Source organism: Emydura macquarii, unplaced genomic scaffold (assembly GCF_026122565.2).
Source record: "Emydura macquarii macquarii isolate MOO-44397 ecotype Brisbane River unplaced genomic scaffold, CSIRO-AGI_Emac_v2 contig_431, whole genome shotgun sequence".
Lineage (NCBI taxonomy): Eukaryota > Metazoa > Chordata > Testudines > Chelidae > Emydura > Emydura macquarii.
The window spans coordinates 12,078,395-12,099,894 of record NW_027130568.1 but is presented as its reverse complement, the minus strand read 5'-3'; the positions used below and the strand labels follow the sequence as shown (position 1 = coordinate 12,099,894).

The following is a 21,500-nucleotide window of genomic DNA, read 5'->3' as shown; positions in this document are numbered from 1 at the left end:
GGTCTCGATGAAATTATTATAAAGTAGGTGTGCAACCAAAGAGTAGTTATCAATGGTTCGCTGTTAGACTGGGAGATGGTAGTTAGTACAGTCCCGCAGGAATCAGTCCTGGGTCTAAAATTCAATTCAATATTTTAATTAATTATTTGGATAATGGAGTGGTGAATATTTAAAATTTGCAGATGACATCATGCTGGGAGAGGTTGCAAGCACTTTGGAGGACAGGATTAGAATTCAAAGTGACTTTGACAAACTGGAGAACGGGTCTGAATTCTGTAATTCAATAAAAAAAAGTGCCCCCCACTATAACAAGGATGTGGAGAAGTTGGAGAGAGTCCAGCGGAGGGCAACAAAAATGATTAGGGGGCTGGAGCACAAGACGTATGAGGAGAGGCTCAGGGAACTAGGCTTGTTTAGCCTGCAGAAGAGAAGAATGAGGGGGGATTTGATAGCAGCCTTTAACTACCTAAAAGGGGGTTCCAGGGAGGGTGGAGCAAGGCTGTTCTCAGTGGTGGCAGATGACAGAACAAGGAGCAATGGTCTCAAGTTGCAGTTGGGGAGGTCTTGATTGGATATTAGGAAAAAGTTTTTCTCTAGGAGGGTGGTGAAGCACTGGAATGCGTTACCTAGGGAGGTGGTGGAATCTCCATCTTTTGAGGTTTTTAAGCTGCGGATTAGTTAGCTGAGGTTAGTCCTGCTTTGAGCAGGGGATTGGACTAGATGACCTCCTGAGGTCCCTTCCAACTCTGATTCTAAATCAACTACAAAATGGTGAATAAGTGACTAGGTGGTAGTACTGCTGAAAAGGTTCTGGGAGTTATAGTGAATCACAAATTGAATCTGAGTCAACAATGCGATGCAGCTGCAAAAATGCTAATATGATTCTGGAGTGTATTAACAGGAGTGTCATATGTAAGCCACAGGAGGCAATTGTACCACTCTACTAGGCACTGATGTGCCCTCAGCTGGAGTAGTGTGACCAATTCTGGGCACCACACTTTAGGAAAGATATGAAAAAATTTGAATCTGGAGGAGTATGACCGTATTGCCTGGCCCAATCATTCACAAATACATACACATATATATATATATATTGAGATTCTCATGGGTTACCACTTGATTCTAGGAGCTGGGCCTTAAGAACAACAGCTAATGTATTGAGTCTTGGGATAAAATTGCAAGTACTAGCAACAGTGGGGATCAATCCACACACTCTCAGGCCCAGATGGAAGGAAGATTCTTCTAAACATCAACAGGGAAGCACAAAAGCCCCCTCCCCTTCCCCCCCAAAAAAAAAGTCGGGGAGGGGATTTTTAAAAAAAAATTGGTTATAGGTTTTTAAAAGGTGCTTTCTCTGAAAATTGATTTTAAAATGTTCAAACTTTAAAAATTCTAGTTTCAGGTAGATTCCTGCACACCTCTCAGACAATGTACCTCTGTCTATTTCTGAGCCTGCAGCTAAGAAATTCAAGGGACACACAAATGTTCACAGTTGTTGCCATTCCCATCTGAGGAGACTGATGCCTTTTAAACAAGAAGGGTTGGACTGCTAAAGAAAATTGCGATTGAGCACAGATTAGCTTATCTTACCTTTGGAAGGTTTATTAGACATCTACAACAGAGTTATCTTTAGCTTCTTAAAAATGAAGAGGTAGTACTGGCAGTGCACAATGGGAACAGATGTATTGTTCTGATAATAAAACAAATATAGTTTTCTCTAGTTGTAACTGTTTTATATTTTTAAAAAAACATGTTCAGTGTGTTAGGTTATTAAAACAGGCAAGCTGTTTCTCTCCGTTTTGTTCTGTAAATGCTTTCAATTTTCAACTGTTAGATGAATCCCAAAGGTGGCCCCAGTTTTAAAAAGACTTGTAGAGTGCTATGATCTCTCCTTCAACAAAAGCAGCCGCACATGGTCTTGTGGATTTTCTGAGGGAGCACTTACTGTTTTCTCTCACTTTGTGCTACAGGCGCTGCTTGAGTCTATGGTGGACGCAGCTGAGAATCTTTGCCCAAATGTGATGAAGAAAACCCATATACGGCAAGACCTGATTGAGGCCAGCACTGAGAAGATTTCCATTCCACGTACCTTTGTTAAAAATGTGCTCTTGGAGCAGTCTGGAATTGATATCCTCAATAAAATTAGGTATGTTTAAAAGCACAGTGAAACCTGTACATAAATATAGTGACTATGGTTAAAGATCATGTATTGTGTTGTATTTCTTTATTGCTTGTGTATATGTATATCAGTATGTTTTCTGAACATAGATCACAAGGCTGCATAAGAATTCTTATAGAAACTGGTATGTCACCATACTGGCCAATCAACTTGGTCCAGGAAATGCTAATATTTAGGCTTCTACAACAAAGTTAACTGGGTCATATAGCATATATGTAGTATTTGGTATTCCTGTTTTCCTTGTTATTTCTGTGGCTTTAAGGAACACAATCAATGTAAAAATCATATGTCTGAAAATTTTTTTCTATTATTGTTACTATTAACTCCTAAGATTACTATAAGTGAAGGAAAATTAGAGGATAACAAATAGGACTTTCCACTTTATCACTTTCTTTGTTTTGTGTATTTAATAACGCATTGTGTATTGCTGATTTTGCCATTCTCCTTATGTAGTTGGAAGTCATTTAACCCTTTTGTGTGTGGGGTGGGGGAGTTTTGCACAGCATCAAGGGTCAGACAAACACATTTTAAAATTTGAAAATAGGATATTCAAAACACTAAAATGGAAAGGGGGACACAGGAGCAGGTATATACTTTAAACTGCTTTTAATTCATCATTTTCAAAAGATGAGATTCTGAGCGGGTTTTATTATATTTTTCTTTATTAAATATATACTAGAGCATATAGAAGAGGTACCATATGGTCAAGCTCAGGAGGTAGGAAACTTAAACTTTATGGCTGCTATTCGATGGAGACAGTTTTCTGCTAGGCAGGGTTAACAGCAAAAGCATGTCATTGTGCATTGTGATGGTTGTATCTTTCCAATGGGAAAAGAAAAAATTGATTTGTAAAGCATTAAAACTTAGATACGTGAGCTTTTCAAAATGCAGTAAAATTGCAGTACCCATGGCTAAACTAGTGTATTTAGATTTTGTTTTTTAATGGGAAGTGTGGGCTTTTTCCTCTTTACTCTTGTCAAATTCAAGAGCAGATGAATTAAACTTCTTTCTCTTCTGATCCTCCCTCCCTCCCTCCTCACAATTAAAAAAAAAAAAAAAAAAATCACCTTTGCCTTGAGACCAGTCATGAACATTTTCAGGCCCCAAAGGAAATGTTGTCAAGAAAAGATATAAGCAGCTGAAAACATAGGTATTGCAGACTTAAATATACATTCTGATACTAGTGAAAGCCATGAAAGGACTTTTTTTAAATTACAAATTGTAAATAGCTGTGGAGTTTTTTTTTTTCCTAGCACATTAGCCACATGTTCTTCTACCTTATATTATTAACAGTACGCATCAATTTATTACAAGGAAGTCCCAGCTAGTGGGTCTGGTGACACACAGACCAATTCTCCTCACATTGTTTTCTTACTGAAAACTCTTAATATGGGATTGGATTCTCAAAAGTGGTTTATGGGAGCTCAGACCCCAAATTAATTGAATTAAAATAGGAGTTGGGTGCCTCATTCCCATAGGCTCCTATGAAATTTCCAGGCATGTTTATGTTGGCGTAGTTAGGGTAACAGTGTCTGTGTAGACACTGCCTTTCTTACATCAGCTGTTGGCTGTCATTCTTGTCAATTTCACAGCTCCCCTAGAGCTGTGAAATTGACAAGAAAGCCAGCTCCTCAACTGGGCTGCTGCCAGGTCTCCAGTCCAAGGCGAGCTGTCACCCAGACTCCTGCCCGAGCTCCCCATGAGGAGCCCTGCTATCCCTCCACCCTATGGTATCGCTCCCCACGGCAGCTGGACTCCAGGTATGGATCACCCCACCAAAGGCAGAAGCCACATGGGCAGCTGGGCTCCCAGGGGGAGTTGCGCAGAGCTGCCTGAGAGTAATCACTGCAGTGGATGTAAGTCAACTTAACATAGGTCAACTTAAATTCGTAGCGTAGACATTCCCGAAGTCGAGTAAAGTGTTTTAAATTCTTTTTAACTGGCCAGTGCACAGCGGTGGGTTTGAAGCTGAAGTGCTGCCGACACACAAGCTATTAATGAATTGGGGATGCAGCTGCACGCTGCAGCTCAAGTCAGCGCAATGCCTCATCTGCTAATCCAGTCACTCTGCTAATCAAGTCACTCTGTGCTGCTAATCAAGTCATTCTGTGGGTATAGCTGCACTGCAGCTGGGACTGAGCCCCCCAGCCCTGGGGGGGACAGACTCACAGTAGAGGGGCTTGAGCTAACAAGCTAAAGATAGCAGCGTGGACTCTATTGCTCCTACGGAGGCTCAGCCTAGCCATTTAGGGGTTGGTCGGGCTTGTGAGCTGCCATCCAAGCCACAACATCCACACTACTACTTTTAGTGCCCTAGTTTGAGCCCCACTAGCTCAGGTCTGTCTACCTGGGCTGGGGGGCTTGTTCCCAGCTGCAGAGTAGACAAATCATGTGTGGCCTGAGTGTGTTTTTGAAGTGCGGCTGCTTTAATTTGAGTTAAGCGTGCCCGAGTGGAGTAACTAAAGTATAGTAACTCAAGCTATCAGTTGCAGTGAAGGCAAGCCCAATGTGTATAGCACTGATGTCATGTTAAATATATCGGTGAGTCTGTGTTCCACCCATTGCTGTTGAATGCTAAATACATGGGACTGTCTGAAACAAAATCTGTAAGGCAGAAACTAGTTATTTAAAGTAAAATCACAAACAATTTGCAGCCCAGGAATGGTCATGGCAGGTTGCAGAAACAATTTGGCTGACAGAAGGGTACAAAAAGGAGAGGGAAATGTGTATGGAGTGTAATTGTTAGGTAAAATAAGACTTAACACAGGGGAAGCTGTCTGAATTCAGTCCAGACCAGCTTTGTCTTCTCTAACATCAATGTGTGTATTGTTCCTTAGCAAATCTGAACATACAGTTCTTGTTAAGTTCTCCCGTAGCCAGGTGTTTTTGTTTCTGCCATTAGAAAAATGTTAGAAGCAGGTTGAAAATGGTCCAGGAGTTCTTGTGTGTATTGCAGGATCCATGAGTTATTTCTGGAGTGTTCAGTCCTTCTACTTGCACATCTGTGTGTTTCATTTTCAAAGGCAGTAGCAGGGTCACAGATAATCTTCACACCACAGAGCTAGTCAGGGATGCCAGAGTTCTCTTATGTGAATTAAAAGTTACTCTGTTCTCATTTTCAATGTTCACACAGTGAAGTGAAGCTGATAGTGGCCTCTTTCCTATCTGACCGAATTGTAGATGAAATCCTGGATGCACTTTCACATTGCCATCATAAACTGGTGAGTGTTTGCACAATTCTGAGTAGTTCAGGGCATCTTACCACCACGGCGTCAGTCATGACTTGTTCACTTTCTTCTTCTCACAGTTGCATTTCTTAAATTGCCTAATTTTCAGCAGCAGCATCATTTGAAACATGGTCATAGGGTGAGTAGTCCTGGTTTAAGGAGAAAACAGCTGCAGAAGAAGCTGCATTGCTTAGCTGCCTTACTATTTCATGCAAGAATTATCAGATATGAAGCCAAATATGGAAACAGAAGATTTGGAGTCATACCCAAGTTTGATGAGAAAGGGAGGAGCTTATGCTAGATTGCACAGAGCTATAAAAAAAGACTGGCAGCATAGCAACAAAAAAAACCCCACACACATTTCCAAAACTTTCCAGAATGTTCACCGAGAGTCAATAGTATTCCAAGCATAGGAGCAGCATTGCAGCAGCTTTGTCACTGCTTTGTCTTACTCATCCAGATTTTTCATCAGGGAAATAGATTGCATCGTTATCAACACAAGATACATTTGTTTTACTATTATTGATGCTGCTGCTGTTGTGAATTGCTTCCTTTGTAGAACAAAGTATAAAGCTATTGAACGTACATACATTTGAAGAAACACACAGAAATTCCACTTAGGAACTATCCAGTTAGATTTCTATCTACCTTGTTTTCTATGTCACCATTTTATCTGAATGCCACCACTTACTATGTAAATTATCTTGGCATATTAAGGACTCTTGAGAGAGAGAATTTAATTAAAAACATTAATTTTAAGGCTTATTAAATATGCAACAAAGTTTACAGGTAGGGGAAATTTTACACAAGGTATCATTAAAAACAGCTGAGGATTCACACAGAGTCCTTTCTGAGATTGCGAGGCTAGTCTGAAACAGAAACTTTTGTTTTCAAGTGTGAACACTTTAGGAACAAGCGAATTCAAATGGTCCTAAACAGTACTCAGCACAAGATCAACCTGTCTCCCATTCTATGTTAGAGCTTTAAAAATCATACACAGTAAGAACATAAGAACGGCCATACTGGGTCAGACCAACAGTCCATCTAACCCAGTATCCTGTCGTCCGACAGTGGCCAATGCCAGGTGCTTCAGAGGGAATGAATAGAACAAGTGATCTATCCCTTTGGCCATTCCCAGCCTCTGGCAAACAGCAATATTGAACACTTCTGCCTTTTCTGTATCATTAACAGTTTTAATATCTCCTTCTACTAATGGACTTATACCATTTTTAGCTTTCTTTTGTTCCTAGTATACTTTAAAAAAAATCCCTCCTCCTTAGCCCTGCCAGACATAAATTTATCCTTGATGTCTTTAGCTTCCCTTATCAATTTCTACATTTCATAATTTCTAATTTATACTGATTGCTCTTTACTTCCCCATTATTCCATTTGTTTGAGAGAGAAAAAGAGGATAACTTTCGGTAAATGCCATCCTGGTTCAGCGGAGAAGTGAAGGCAGCAATTAGATATAATTAATAATTTATAATAAAGATATAATATTTATATTTACCCAAAATTGTCCTTTTTCTTGATTATCGAATCATGCCTTTTTTTGATCCATTTAATAAACTCTTCTTAAAGAACTCCCAATTTTCATTCACATTTTTTGTCTAAATTTTTCATCCCAGTCCGCTTTACTGATGATTTTCCTCAGCTGTGAGACATTAGTCCTTTTAAAACACCAAGTGTTGTTATCTGTTTGCCCATATTGAATGTAATCAGATCACGATCACTGGGCTCTAGGCAGTCACCAGCTTCCAGTCCAGTGATTTATTCATCCTTATCCATCATAATGAGGTCCAAAATAGTTACCCCGTTTTGGCCACACAGTTTTTTTGTGCTCAGAAAAGAGGTGGCATCTGCAATTTCCTACATTTATTAGTGAAAATCATTCAGTCCTACTTTTTTCATCAGTAGAGTATGCCAGCAATTTGTACATTTGTTGCAGTAGCTTTTAAATGAAATGACTTAGAAATGTTCAGTAAGGTATATGATTTTTATGGCTTTTACCTCCTCTGGGTCTTTTTATTTCCACAGTGCGGATAAGGAGAGTTTCTTACTATGTGATTCTCTCCTACTTAGCCCTCTTTTCTCCCCATCTCCATCCTGTGTTGTGTGATGATTGGATAGTTCTTCAGGAAGATGGGGGAGGCGGGGACCTGGATGCAAACAGTTGAACTTCCTCATTGTTCACCACCTGTTGTCACTGGCAGCACACAGCTACTCCATTTCGTTTTTTAAATGAAACCACTCTGACCAGTAGTTTCATCTCTTGATCCTTGTCTCTAGGCTGACCATTTGACCAGACGTGGTAAGCCACTTCCACATCAGGAGTCACTAGAAATTGAATTAGCTGAAGAGAAACCAACTAAGCGCTCCACCATCACAGTAGAGGATCTGACTGAGATAGAACGTTTGGAGGATCTAGACACTTGTATGGTAAGACACTTTTTTCTTCAATCCATTGGTTAAAAATCTAATTTAAAAGGGTCCATATGCAAATTTCAGTGGGCATTTTTTATTATATCAGGGACTGAAATTAGGAATTTGTTTAAATAAAAATAAATGGTTGTAGCCTATAAAACAAAAAATTGTCCAAACCAGGTATCATAGATGTGTGGAAGGAAAACCCTTTCCTTTTCCTTGCCCATTATCCCTTTTCTTGGTATCTATTCAAGATACCTTCTCTTGCAAGATAACATCTCTTACACACCTTCATGCAATACTGCTAATGTAACTGATACCTCTTCCGCAGAGCTGCTGGTATATGATGCTGTGATTGCAGCAATAAATCAGTCTATACTGCTTTGGTGTGCTATTTCCTGTCACAACATGCTTCTGTCTGCCTCTGTCATCATTCCACTTGACACTAATCCATCAAGATAGATAATGAGTTTTTGTGACCCAGAAATTATACTGATAGCCATGAACTGCAGATGTTTTTTTTTATGTATGGATGAAGTCTTAAACTCTGATGGTTGAGATTTTTGAAGGCACTTGCATGATTTAGGAGCACATGTCTCATTGAAATTCAATGGGACTAGTGTTGGTAAATCACTTAGAAGCTTTTTATATAGTATTTGCATAAACATTTTAAACAAATAACTTCTGGGCTCCATGCCATATCTTGGATCTTTAAAGATGCACTTCAGTAGGCTGCAAACTATAGTTAATATTCTTTACCCTATTTCTTTTCCAACTCATTGTGGACATTTTCCTCTTAGTGTCTTATTTGCTGTAGAGGTGACAGTAATTGGATGCACCAAGCACCGACTTAAATTAGCTGTGGTCTCCGCCCCCAACCCTGACACCTAACCAAAGTTTCCTTTGTGTATATCAACATCGACAAATTCCATTTTTCTCCCTTTGGAGCACTGGCTATTACGAGAGTCATCAAAGAGTATCATCACCAGTGCTCTTGAGTTCCAGAAGTATTCTGCAGCCAACAGTCAGTTTAGGTGTTTAATAATTGTGCCTAATGTTGGCCGTGAGGGCCAGCGTGATGAAACAGGTCACATTCAGCACAGGGTTGACTGTGCCTGTAAATGAATTTAAACATACCAGATTAGTATGCAGAAATATGTAATTGAAATTTCTGCTCTTAGAATTGTGCTTTCAGTATGAAAATGCTGTCACGGTAGGGTTTTTTAAAAGAAAGGTAGCCTTTGTCTCTGTTATCATACAGTTATATGAGGGAACCATACTAGTGTTTTATCTTTTTTTTTTTGCTCATCTAAAAATACATGAAAATATGAAGTCACATATTAAATATTAACTATTTGTTTGTACCTTCCCTAGAGCAGCTATTTTGAAGAGCATTTAAATATCCCTTCTCTTCCTCCCCTTCCATATAACTTAATCACATGACTGAACCCCCTTGGTGGCTCTGATTCTCACTGGCACCCACTTTCTAAGGAGAACGAAGCTGTATTTCAAATAAGTACACTGTATACAGGAGCTCTGATCTTCCATGTTCTGAAAGCTCCATTTGTTCAAAAATGAACGTATCGAGTTTCAAATATATATTCCTGAGTTGGGAATTTCATATAAGGGCTGTTTTTGCAAGCCAGGTGCCTTCATTTTGCATTGTGGTATTGAGTGCACTTGTATAGGAAGTGCCCAGAGAGGTAAACTCAGTAATGTGGGCATACCAGCCTTGCACAGTGCAGGTGTCAGTTTACTGTTGTTGTTATAAGTGTCCTAAGAATAGATATCTTAGCTTCTAGTTCCATCCAGAATAGGTAATATCATAGCTATTTCCAGATGGATCTGTTTTAACTGTGTGAATTCCATATATACTTCAGACATGGTCCTGAAAAAATTTGCATATGTAATTGATGTGGTGAAGAAGAGGCCTCCATTATATTACAATTTCATAGTTTGCACGAAGCCATTTATGTTTAAGAGCTCATCCTGTGGGACCTCTTTTTAAGTGGCATCAGTGACAGCTTTGGGAATTAGTCAATGTAAGAAACAAACATATTATTGAAAGGTTCCGAGAGGGAGTAAAAAATTCACATGACTTAGGAACCATAACTTGATTTCCGTTATAATTACTTTATTAGTGTTGGATGAATAGCTGCTTAACCCCAGCTTCTAAAACTTTGTTAATATATAGATTATTGACTTGTTTGTCCATGGAACATCTATTTAAGGTAGTTTTTTATGCTTACAATCTAAATGCTCAAACAGACCAGAGCTGTGTGAAATAGTCTCTTCAAATCTCAGACTCACTCATACTGAATTAAGCTTTGATGTTCAGCTTGTTCATGAGCCTCAGCCCATGCTTTCCACAAACACCTATCCCTTTTCCCCAACAAGCGCCTCTGATAGAGGAGGCCGTGGAATTGTTGGAGAGGGAAATGCACATGTTGAACTTGAAACCTCCAGTGTTCTGCAGGGGCTGGTTCATGTCCATCTGCAAATGGGCCCCTGCAGTGTTTCGGCAGTCCTGTGAGATATGTATTTAGATACAATCAAGGTGATGGAGGGTGGTTGGATGAGGAGAAGTCTCTAGCAGCCCAGTCCAGAGAAGACAGCTACCACTCATTTCTGAACCTTTTGCATCAGGAGACAGAATAGAAAGGAAAGGAAGGCCTGGAATGTGGCTTTAAAAATCATTACTAAAAATAGAAGTTTTGAGTTTTATTTCTACTATCTGCATGTAAAGAATTAGAGTGTTTAACACTGAACATTTACAATGATACAGAAGTTATTTGCCCTTGATTCTTAGCCAACATGTCACTGTGGCCACAAACCAATAATCTGAATGACTTGTCAGCTGTGGGAGAACTTGCCACTCTATTCTGAAGATCATTGGGAATGATAGAATGGTCCAATATAGAACGTGATAGATCATTATTGACCTCGGAGTTTCTGATCTCCCTAAGCTGCATTACTGTAAATTGATGCTACCCTGATCTGCAACTATCATAGTTATCTACATTTAATCAGAAGTGTATTTATCTAAGGGCTTATAATGATCAAAATTGTGTGTAAGAAAGATTGAATGTGACGGCTTCGTTGTTTTATGCAAAAGGCTACTTAGTCTACTAAGATGAAAGGAATAGGCATAGACTTTTTGAAAGATTTGAGTCAGTGATGAAAGTTGAATTAACTTAATAAAATTATATGTTTTCTCAAACTTTCAGGAAGTGTGAGACAAGATTGACACATATTTAAGCAATGATGCATTTTACCACTGGCTTAAAATAAATCACTCTGGTTTAGCCTAAATAGAATATCAAGTACATCTGAATATGTAATTTTTCCAACAGATCGACTGATTAACTTTCCCTACAAAGGGGAACTATGTACACTACTTGTTTATCCTTTATTCTTTCAGCACGAGTGATTCTACCTAAGAATGGGGTTTGTAAAGGATGCTTGAAAGCTGATCTTCTGTAGCATGAATAAAATATAGCTATATTTCGAAGAAAATTACTTAGCTATTTGAATATTTGTTTGGTCCTAGAACGCTAAGAAATGACCATTTTTAAGCTTTTATTTCAAGAGTTACAAGTGGAATATATCCTATATTAAAAGAGCACCAGACACTGGTGATCTTGAAAATATCCAACTCAACAATATAACATCATTACTAGCAGTAGTATAGAGTGTAAGGCCATTATAAGAGTGTCCCCCCAGAGAGAAGCAGACAGTCTGCTTATTTTCCCTCTGCTGTGATTGGCTAGCCTTTTTTTTTGGCCCCACTTCTGTGTGGGTGAGACATTGAAAATATTTTCTGTCCTGGGGGCACAGAATGGCTAGGGCTGGACCTCCATACCCATTGAATATTTAGGCTGCAATTTTCAAAAGTCACCAATGACTTCAGTTTTCCAACTTAAGACACTTTAAAGAGATCTGACTTTCAAAAGAGTATTGAATACCCAGCCTCTGAAAACCAGTCTCCTTTAAGGTGGCTGAAGTTGGGAACCCAAAATTACAAGTCTGTTCGGTCTCTATGGGGTTTAGGGAGAAAACACTAAAATCGTAATGATGGACAATTCAGGTACACAGTGGTGCTCTGTTTTCCTATATTTAACTCAAATTTCCATGTCAGATTCTACCTTACTTGTCATGATCCATTATTATTATTGGCATGTCGTAAAATAAATTAAGAATGAAAGAAACTGTTTTCAATAATAGTAAATTACACCTGATGGAAAAGGTATCTCCAGTTTTCTGTCTAGAACATGAATTGTGTAGTGCTGATATTGGATATATTTTTCATTAAGGAACGTCATTAATTTTGACAGTGGTCCCTCAGGTCTGATCCTTCCTCCATCCCCCTTCCACCCCCCCCACCAAAAAAAAAAAAAAAAGAGCTCAGGTTCGTAGCAGAAAAGTTTGTACTTGTGTTTTGTGGCAGTCAATATTAATATTGACTTTCTGTCACTTATTGCCAATTTGATTGTAGGCTCATTCTTGAGGTTTTTTTTTTGTTTGTTTGTTTTTTTTAAATGATCTCATTCTTGTGGGATTTTTACTTCATTGCATGTTTTCAAGGGGAGGTTTTCACACTTAAGTTAGTAATTCTACATTTGTAGATTGCACTACAGTAATTGTATGAGGTGAATTGAAAAGTACTATTTCTTTTGTTTTTATATTTTTTACAGTGTAAATATTTGTAGTAAAAATAGTATAAAGTGAGTGTTGTATGCTTTTTATTCTGTTATAATTGAAATCAATATATTTGAAAAGGTAGAAAAACATGAACAAATATTTATAATAAATTTAAATTGTTAAACAATAATAGGATACCAGTGTGATTAAAACTGCGATTCATTGCGATTATTTTTTTAATATCGATTAATTGTGATTATTTTTGTAATAGTTTGACAGCCCTAAAATGAATATGCATTGAAAATGAAAAAGGGGACTAGAATATTGAACTGAAATGAAAATATCACAGATTAGTTAACATTTAGAGTAAGAATAAGCAGAATGTGGTTTTGTTTCTTTAAGACAAGGTGTTAACAGCATTAAACAAAATTAAACAGAGGAGGACAGAGACACAGAAAATGTCCTGCTCAAAACAGAATGAAATGTGACTTTCGCTCTTAAATTCTAATTGTGAGTAGAGTCCGATAGTGCAGTCTTTAAGGATTCCAGGGAAAGTTCTTGTCCATGTGTTGTAATATAACTCTGAGAAATTGCAGCCTGTGGCTATGTTTTATTCATTATCTCGCCCATCAATTGGCTTACAGAAGATGAGGTCTTCCCTTTAGGACAGAAATACCCATTATGTATCATGTTTGACTTTCTCCTAGGCCCATAGACTGTCTCATGGACATCTGCTAGGGAGGGAAATCTCAGTTATGGGTAAAGTTCACAAACCCTATACACAGAGTCAGCAGAAGGCCTGTGCACCACTCCGTCACATTGAAAACCTCCAGTAGTGCTCCAGGAGAACTTGAGTGATGCATGGGCCTTGTGCTTCCCTTCTGTATCAGGATCAACTTCACCGTAAGGGCTTGATCTGGCTCCTACTGAAGTCAGTGGCAGAACTCCCATTGACTTCTGTGGTGCAGGGTCAGGGCTAAGAGAATATTAGACACATAAAGCCTTAATCCAGTAAAGCACTTCAGCACATGCCTAACTTTCAGCATGTGAATAGTCCCACTGAAGTCAAAGGAATTACTCATGTGCTGAAAATGAAGCACATATTTAAGTACATTGTTGGACTGGGGCCTTAGAAAGTATGAATATGCAGTTCAACCATCATCTTAGATTATTTAAACAATGGCAAATACATTGATTGATTGATTTCTATTTTGGTAGGGCAGGTATTAGTCTTGCATTTGCATATATTTGTTACCTGTCAGGCTGTCTCTGCAATGGTATTAGTTAGGAGTTCCATAACCATGTCTGTTCGCTATAGTGTTTTTCTAATCTGGCACAGTGTGCAGCCATATTAATTTATTTACCATTTGGTAATGGTTGCTAACGGGGAAACATCTTTTACCGTACTTAGTTAAGCTGAGTTTTTACCGTACTTAGTTAAGCTGGGTTTTTTCCAGATACTTGAGTTATTTAGGGTTCATCTACACTGCAGTTAGACTCTCATGGCTGGCCTGTGCTAGCTGAGTTGGGCTCATGGGGCTGTTTTAAGTGCTGTGTAGACATTTGGACTTGGGCTGGAGACCTGCAAGGTGGGAGGGTCCCAGAGCATGGGCTGAGCCTGAACATTTACAGTGCAATCAAACAGCCCCTTTGCCTGACCCTCTCTAGCCGGAGTCAGCTGGCACAGGCCAGCCATGGGCGTCTAATTGCAGTGAGACATTCCCTTTTACTTCAGAGGGGTTGAGATTTTTATTTTATTTTTGATGTGTGTTGATATTTAGTATGGGTATCTTAGAAGTGGCCCAGAGGATTTAAGAGGATTATCTGTGAGCTAGGAAGATATACCTGACAGCCTCTTGTGACTGGGATGTTTTGTGGAGAGCACAATGGCTCAGTTAACGTGAATTTTCAAAGATAGTGCCTCAAATCATGAAGTTCTGAGCAGAGAGGCTGCTAATCCATTCACTGCCCCCAACTAATCTAGGTTTGGTTCATTGGCATGAGTCTCCATTAGTGTTTTGTGCCTGAAATGTCATAGCTTTCAGAACACAAAACTTATGCAGTCTCTGCCTCCAAGAATCTACCTGTGGTGAGAAGGTTACTGGCATTTATGCTTTGGCTATTGATCAGTTAAATAGTTCTGTCATTCTGAGCATGGAAAAGAGAGTTGCAAAAGTAATTTTCTCTCTCCAGTAAGGATCTGATGCTGCCACAATATCCACACACACAGGGCCAAATAAATCAGATCCTTTTTACAAGTTTCTCATATCCAGCCTATGAGCTCAGAGGCATGAGGGTTTTACTGATGTTGTTCCCCAATAAATATACAGTGGCCATCCTTAAAAATGCTCAGATCGCCTTAGAATTATGTCTTAATTAAACAGCTCAGTATTTACAGTTCTAGGTGTTTGCTATACTTAATATAGAGAAGTTTTAGGTCAGAATGCAAATACTGAAGTTATTTAGTTATCTAAGGAAGGGGAGCTTCTGTACAAGTGGCTCTTAACCCCTCCTGGATTTCAAATCTTTGAATAGTTCTGTAGAAACCAGAGAATTCAAGATAGTTTTTGAGTATCCATTTTTCCCTTACAAAATGGATGTGACTGAATGTATGCCCTGAAGCAGATGCAAATTGTTCTGCACATGTGGTTCCTTGAGATATAATTACTCAAGATGAAGAACTGTGAGCTTATAAATACTTTCAGGAACTGTTAAATTTGTTCCATACAGGCTTTTTCTTCCTTGTAACAGAAACTTTGGCTTTTTTTCTCCTTATGTATTATGTAGCTTAAAATAAAGATGTGGAAGCAGTATTTCTAATTAAAACAAAACATATCTATAATTTTGTTTAAATTTCTTAGTGTGCATATGAGCCATATCTCAGCAAGTAGCAAAGTGAAAGTTTCTTGGCCAGTAAAATTAAATTAAACTCAAGGACAGATCTACCAAGTTTATCTTACTCCATTGCTACTGCTTTTATTTTGGAGGCCATTGTTGTGCAAAATAATTCTAAAAGTCAACACAGCTTAGACGAGACTAAAATAAATGAATTCAGAAATTGTGTACTGTTTCTTCAGAATAACTTGTCTTCGTGAAAAAAATAAAACACATACATTCCGTACATTTATGATATACGTATCATTTTGCAAACATAAAACCCATTGTACCCTCTGTGTAGAAAGCAAATAAGTTGCAAAATTCCAGAAGTGTCTTTGAGGTTGAATCCTGAACTGGTATTAATTAGCATAGCTCCACTGAATTCATCAGCTGATGACTTAGTTCTTGATTTCTAAACAATGCATTAGTGTCTTTGCTGTTGAATATTACACCAGATAGTTAGCTAACTGTCATGTATTTTAGTATTCCATTTAACTTTCAAGGATAATGGTACTCTAGGGTAGACTTCAAGGATGCTGATATAGTGACGCCATCAGTGTAAATGGGAAATGCTTGGCTAAATCCCTGCATTCTGTGCTGAGAATTTACCCTTTTAAAATATGATATAAAATTCTTGGCACTGTTTATATCTTGTTCCTGGATTTTTAAACAATGATGAGTTAGCCAACCACCCTCCCAAAGACTCAGTGGTCCAAGTAAAGATGGTTAACTTATTACTCTACTCCAGTGAGTACTGATATCCTTTTCATGATTTACAGACATAATGACCCTAGCAATTGTGCTCTTGAGAATAACCAAAGTGTGGGAAATGCTGATTGATGGAATGGTGTTGCAGCTGGGAGGGTCATGTTTCCCTAGGACATGGGAACTGATCAGGGATTTGGGTAAAATGCCCTACTAAACTTTTTTCTTTTGCATAATCTGTTAAAAAGACATTGCCAAACCCTTTTCAAAAAAATACATGTTATTTCACTGATTGTTTGTAATATCTTAAATCCTTGAAAATATATAGTCTTTCTCTGTCAGTTTATTTGCATTTGACAATTTCCCCTCTCCTCCTTCCCAGTCTCTCATTCACTGAAACCATTATTTAAGGTTTACATGCTCTTTTGTACATACTCTTCAGTAGTGGTGTCCTCACTTACTCTAGAAGTTCAGTTACTTTAACTTGTACTTGTTGTGAAAGATGAAGAGGAAGGCTAAGGTTATGTGTAAAGTATTGTACAGGGGGTTTTTTAGATCTGGAGTCAGTTCCTAGTTCCACAATCAATTTCCTGGGTCACCTTGGGCAAGTAACTTAGTCTCTATGCCTTTGTTCCCCATATGTCAAATGAGGATTATAGTGTTTCCTTTCTCTCTCCTTTTTTTGGTCTGTTTTGTCCATTTATATCCCAATCCAGCAAAGCTGCTAAGTACACTGTAACTTTAAGTGTGCGAGTAGTCCTGTTGACTTTAATGGAAGGGGTCACACATTGAAAGTTAATCATTTGCATAAAGCTTTGTTGGACCAGGGCCTTAGATTGCAAACTCTTTGGAAGCTGTCACTGAGGCCCTAATCTCAGTTGAGTTTTCTAAGTACCTATGCAGTAGCAGAACATTACCAAAAATAGTGGCTATAAAGAAGGATATGTTGTGGTTTGATTTCTAAATGCCAGCATGGGAGATTTATTGTAAGAGCTATTTAGTTTTGGAAAGATATTTCTCAAAAGATTCTACACTTTCAAGGTAGGTAACATTTTGGGCCCAAACTATGTAACATGCTTTGCTTTTTAGCCAAAAAGACAAAATATTGAAAAAAGTGGGGGAGTTTCTCTAACGCTGTTTTTCAAATAAGCATCAAACCCCAGACAGGACAGATCATGGGTAATGCCCATACAAAATGAAGGCACTCAGTATGTATTTAACAGACAATGGAAAAGAGCGAGGGAGTTTTTCCGTTCCAGCAGCTGTGCAAATAAAATAAATATGCTTTAAGGCAGCATTTTCATTACTTCAAGAGATTAATCAGAAAAAGAAGAAGCCAATCAGCAAGCTCTTTTACATCCATCCCAATTCTGTGCACTACTCACAACTGTTAATGTAATAGAACAGCTCCTCCAGTTCAACGCTTTGTGTGGGGCTTGGTGTCTGCACCCTGGGCCATGTAGTGCACGTTCTGCAATGGGGGTCTAACACAGCAGCACTTCTCTGAACAGCCTAGCGCCTATAGCAGTGCACTGAAGAGCACGATCAGAAAGGTTTGTAAATAATGAGCACCATATAGAGCTAAGGCAAGTCATGATCCCCAGCCTAAAATGTTTCCCAAGTCATCTATGAAAATACAAGTTTCAGAGGAGATTTGAACAGGTGTGCTAGAGAGGTACAGGAAGACTGTTCCAGAAGGCAGGAGCTGCAAGAGAGCAGGCTTTCCCACCACCAGGAAGCCTAGAAAGGGAGAGAGATGAGTTCATGGCAGAGGGAATTTAGAGGAATAGAGAAATGTGGGCCAAGAGACAGGATAAGGATGGGGGGCAAGTCTTATGGACACTTTCAAAATCAAAGGCAGTTTGACCTGGTCTGTGAAATGGTTTGGTGTCCAGAGGAGACGTTTCAGGATAAGAGTGGAGTGGCCATATATGTCTGAGAAGGAGGGTAGAAGAATTCATCCCATGGTAGATTCTGGGTAACCAGGAATTGGGGTAACTCTAGAAAATGGAGTTAAAGTAGTCAGTCACGATGAGAATAAATGAAAATACAGAAGAGGATTCCGGTAGAAGTGTGGGGGCCCGACATACAAAACCAGTGCTGCAGCAATGGGAAAAGGCAAATTTGCCCAGACAAATATTGAAGGAGAATTCAGTCAAAGATAAAGCCACGGTTACATGTGCTGCAGCCAAATGGGATTTCTGAGTCAAGCGGGAGATAAAGGACATGGTGTTTACGTGAAGATTTTGTTCTTGTCCTTCAGAAGCACTTCTGTCTTTGAGACGTTTAGCTGAGGATAACTTCAAGGAAACTACCTGCCTGACAAGAGGATCATTACTGCAGAAAATATAAAAACACAAAGAAAAATGATATAATTGCTTTTCTGTTCCTTGGATAGCTAACCAATGAACTTCACATTACTAAGGTGTTCTGTTGCAATGCTAGCCTTTTCTTGGCAAGTTAAAGGAAGCACATTAACCATTATAAAAACAATATTCATCACAGTACAATAAACAGGATACTTGAAGGTATTAACTTTTCAGTCTGAAGAAGATGAGAATATCTATGGCATCTTATTACAGCAGAATTTCTTGTGCAAATCTAAGGCACAGTGGTATTAAATGTAAGCACTTTCCTTACTCTAAACTCTCTTATGGAACTGGTGTTACCTCTGGGTGTCTACTCTACATGTTAGCGTCTATATTTAAGACTCAGGTGAACCTAATTGACAACCCATGACATTCTTTTAAGGAAATCTTGTGTTTTCTTTGCTCTGATGCTCTCTATGATAAAGTGAAAGGTTTTAATTCAGAAGTCCTTGTTCACACTAGAAAAAAATCAGGTGTTCAGTTGCCACGAGTAAAACTCCACTACTAGTAGCAACAGGAGAATTCAGAGCATAGACAGCGCAGGTGTTGCTACCATTGGTGGAGCTGCATTGGTTGAAAATTACAGGTCTTAATTTAGCCATAGACCACATCCCTGGTTAAATATACCATCCAAATATGGAGAACAGAAAGCTATTGCCATGCCTCTCTGTGTGAAGGGTTTTTATCTCATTCCTGCATATCACCTTCCTGCTAAGACTTGTAAGTGTTTCAGCTTTAGTTTTCTTTACTTTTGGTGAGTTTTAATTTGCCTCTCTCCTTGGGAACTGCTGTTGCTTTGTCTTCCCTCCATTCATATTCTGTTTTCTTTTTCTTTTCTTTTTTTGTTTTGTTTTTGCTGCATGGAGACTCTCTGCTGTACAAGTGTAAGTATTTTTTTTAGCTCTGCTGTTTCTGGCCTACTTGTTTGTTTTTATGCTCCATTTGCTTCTGTACTGCCTTCTTCGTCTCCTGGAAGATTGTAGTGTCGTCCATCTTCAGTTACTGAATGAAATACACAGCAATTTAGAGATGAGATTACGAGAAGGTTGAGCTAACATAACATCTGATGAATTTAAAACAGACCTTGGCTTTAAGACCAAAATGAAGCAGAGTGCTGATGAAAGAGGTACAAACAAAAATGTTACTGCTCAAGAAAACTCTGTTCATTTAATTTTGTATTGAAGTCAAGTCTAGTTTAATTAAATTATATCTTAGTGAGCAGAAATTGGGATTCTCTTGTCATAGAAATTTGAGAATGAAGAGACCTATTAGGTTATTGTGTTTTGGCTGGCTTGTTTTTCTTTGTCACATTGAATAGTATCTGGTTTATGAATGCTGGTCTCTCAATAAACTTCCTACACTGTCACTTTCTCTGCTTTTTCACAAGTGGAAAATGCATATGCAGGGGTTTGTGGGGTTTTTTAAAAAAACCACATTTTTGAAAAGTAAAATGGGCATGAAGGGGGAGAGGGCAATTCAGCAGGCTTATGTGGGTGGAACAAGATGAAATTTGAAAACTTGTGGGGGGAGAGGAATGTGGAAAATGCAGTATCCTAAACATTCTGGGAGTTATGTCAGTAATTCTAATCCGCATGAGTATTTTATAAAGATAAAACATTCTGCTGCTTAGCAAACATGGTTTTCTAAAACCCAGAAAAGTGCCCTAAGTGTTTAATATGTGGTTCTAGTTGTTTTTTCCCCAAAGCCCCAGTATTCCTCCACATTTAGTTATATAATTGGAGAGGAAATATAGAGGGATAGCCCCAAGGGATTCCAGATCTTCCTCTTGGGAAGAAGGAGAGTCAGAAGGCAGGAGATCTGGTAAGGTGACTCAGTTACTCACTTAACCCTCAGGTCACATGCCATTTTCTTAAGAGACAGAATGGACCAGGGGAGCTTCATGGGAGTATCTGACCCTCCCATTAAAGAGTCCTTAATCAGTGAGCATAGTTTAGTTTGTTGGATCCCTGGTACTGAAGAGGGCTGACCCACCTATGTGGGGGAAACTCCAGAGGGGAAATCACAGGTGTGGGTAGATACTGAGCCCTCACCATGCTATCTAGGTTCTGAGCCCCTGGCCCTGGAAGAGAGCAAGGATCTGTGGACTTGGGAGTAAGTGTAACGAAGTTCCCTCTGTGTGGCTTCTGCGTGGGTCTCCTCATAGATAGAGTAGCCCTGAGCCTTTTGTCTGTTCCATTCAGCCACCTGCACCATGCTTGGGAAAGTCAGGGAGGAGGGAGAGAGCAGAAGCCAGAGAAAGCTCAGTGAAGTGTCCCATTCAGGTAACAATCTCTGAAAAAATGTCAGTCACTGCTGCCCCAAATTTGGTGTAAAAGCCAGGATTGTAACATGAGGCAGAAGATTACTGAGTTGACACTCTTCTTGCATGGCCAGAAGTGGAGAACTATCGAGTGAAGGTGGAAAGGGGCATGACCATGGGGAAGTCTGAACAGCCTCTGGTAACAGTAGGAAATCAGATGCAAGCCCACCATCTCAGGCTGGGAGAGAGGTCACGACCAGGAAGTTCACATGTACCCTGTAGTAATGAAACATGATGTGCTGCAGATGATACCACATACTGGCTGAGATTGTCTGTAATAGCCTCTAGTAGAAGGAGCACACTGGCATATTTAAAATAAAGCTTTGATCCATTTTGCTGTGCATGTGATCCAGAAAGGTCACTTGTCAAGAAGCCCATCTTGTTATTTGTACCAAATCTAAACAGTTTAGACAACTTAAAGTTTTCAAATAAAATTGTATGTATAGCCATTATTCATGCTGGCCTAGCAAGTGGACAGCATTTAAACCCTTCCATCCCCAAATGCAGCAACACTGCGGCTGGTGTGTCCTGCCAAGCTGACAAAGAACTTTTAGTGGTGATTTGTCATATGATCACCAGCCAAAGTGCCTGAGAATGGCCCGGCATTTCCCCTTCCAATGGCCTCTCATGGTCATAGCAGTGAAGATGAAATCATCCAGTGCCTAGCTGGGAGGATCAGTGCAAGAATATCAGTGCTTGTCCTCTGCAGTTGTGTATTGGTGCCCCGATTTTGGATTTCTAGTGCCTACGCAGAGCTT

At 39.2% G+C, this 21,500-nt stretch overlaps 1 protein-coding gene across 2 annotated transcripts in view; it reads left to right on the top strand.

The window, feature by feature from the left end:
* Positions 1-21,500, top strand: part of CARMIL1 (capping protein regulator and myosin 1 linker 1) — a 230,025-nt gene that overhangs the window by 174,219 nt on the left and 34,306 nt on the right. For both annotated transcript variants that reach the window (XM_067537570.1, XM_067537568.1), the window contains exons 27-29: positions 1,971-2,146; positions 5,313-5,400; positions 7,696-7,845. In XM_067537570.1, coding sequence (XP_067393671.1) covers positions 1,971-2,146; positions 5,313-5,400; positions 7,696-7,845 — 414 coding nt within the window. The remainder of the gene's footprint in view (positions 1-1,970; positions 2,147-5,312; positions 5,401-7,695; positions 7,846-21,500) is intronic.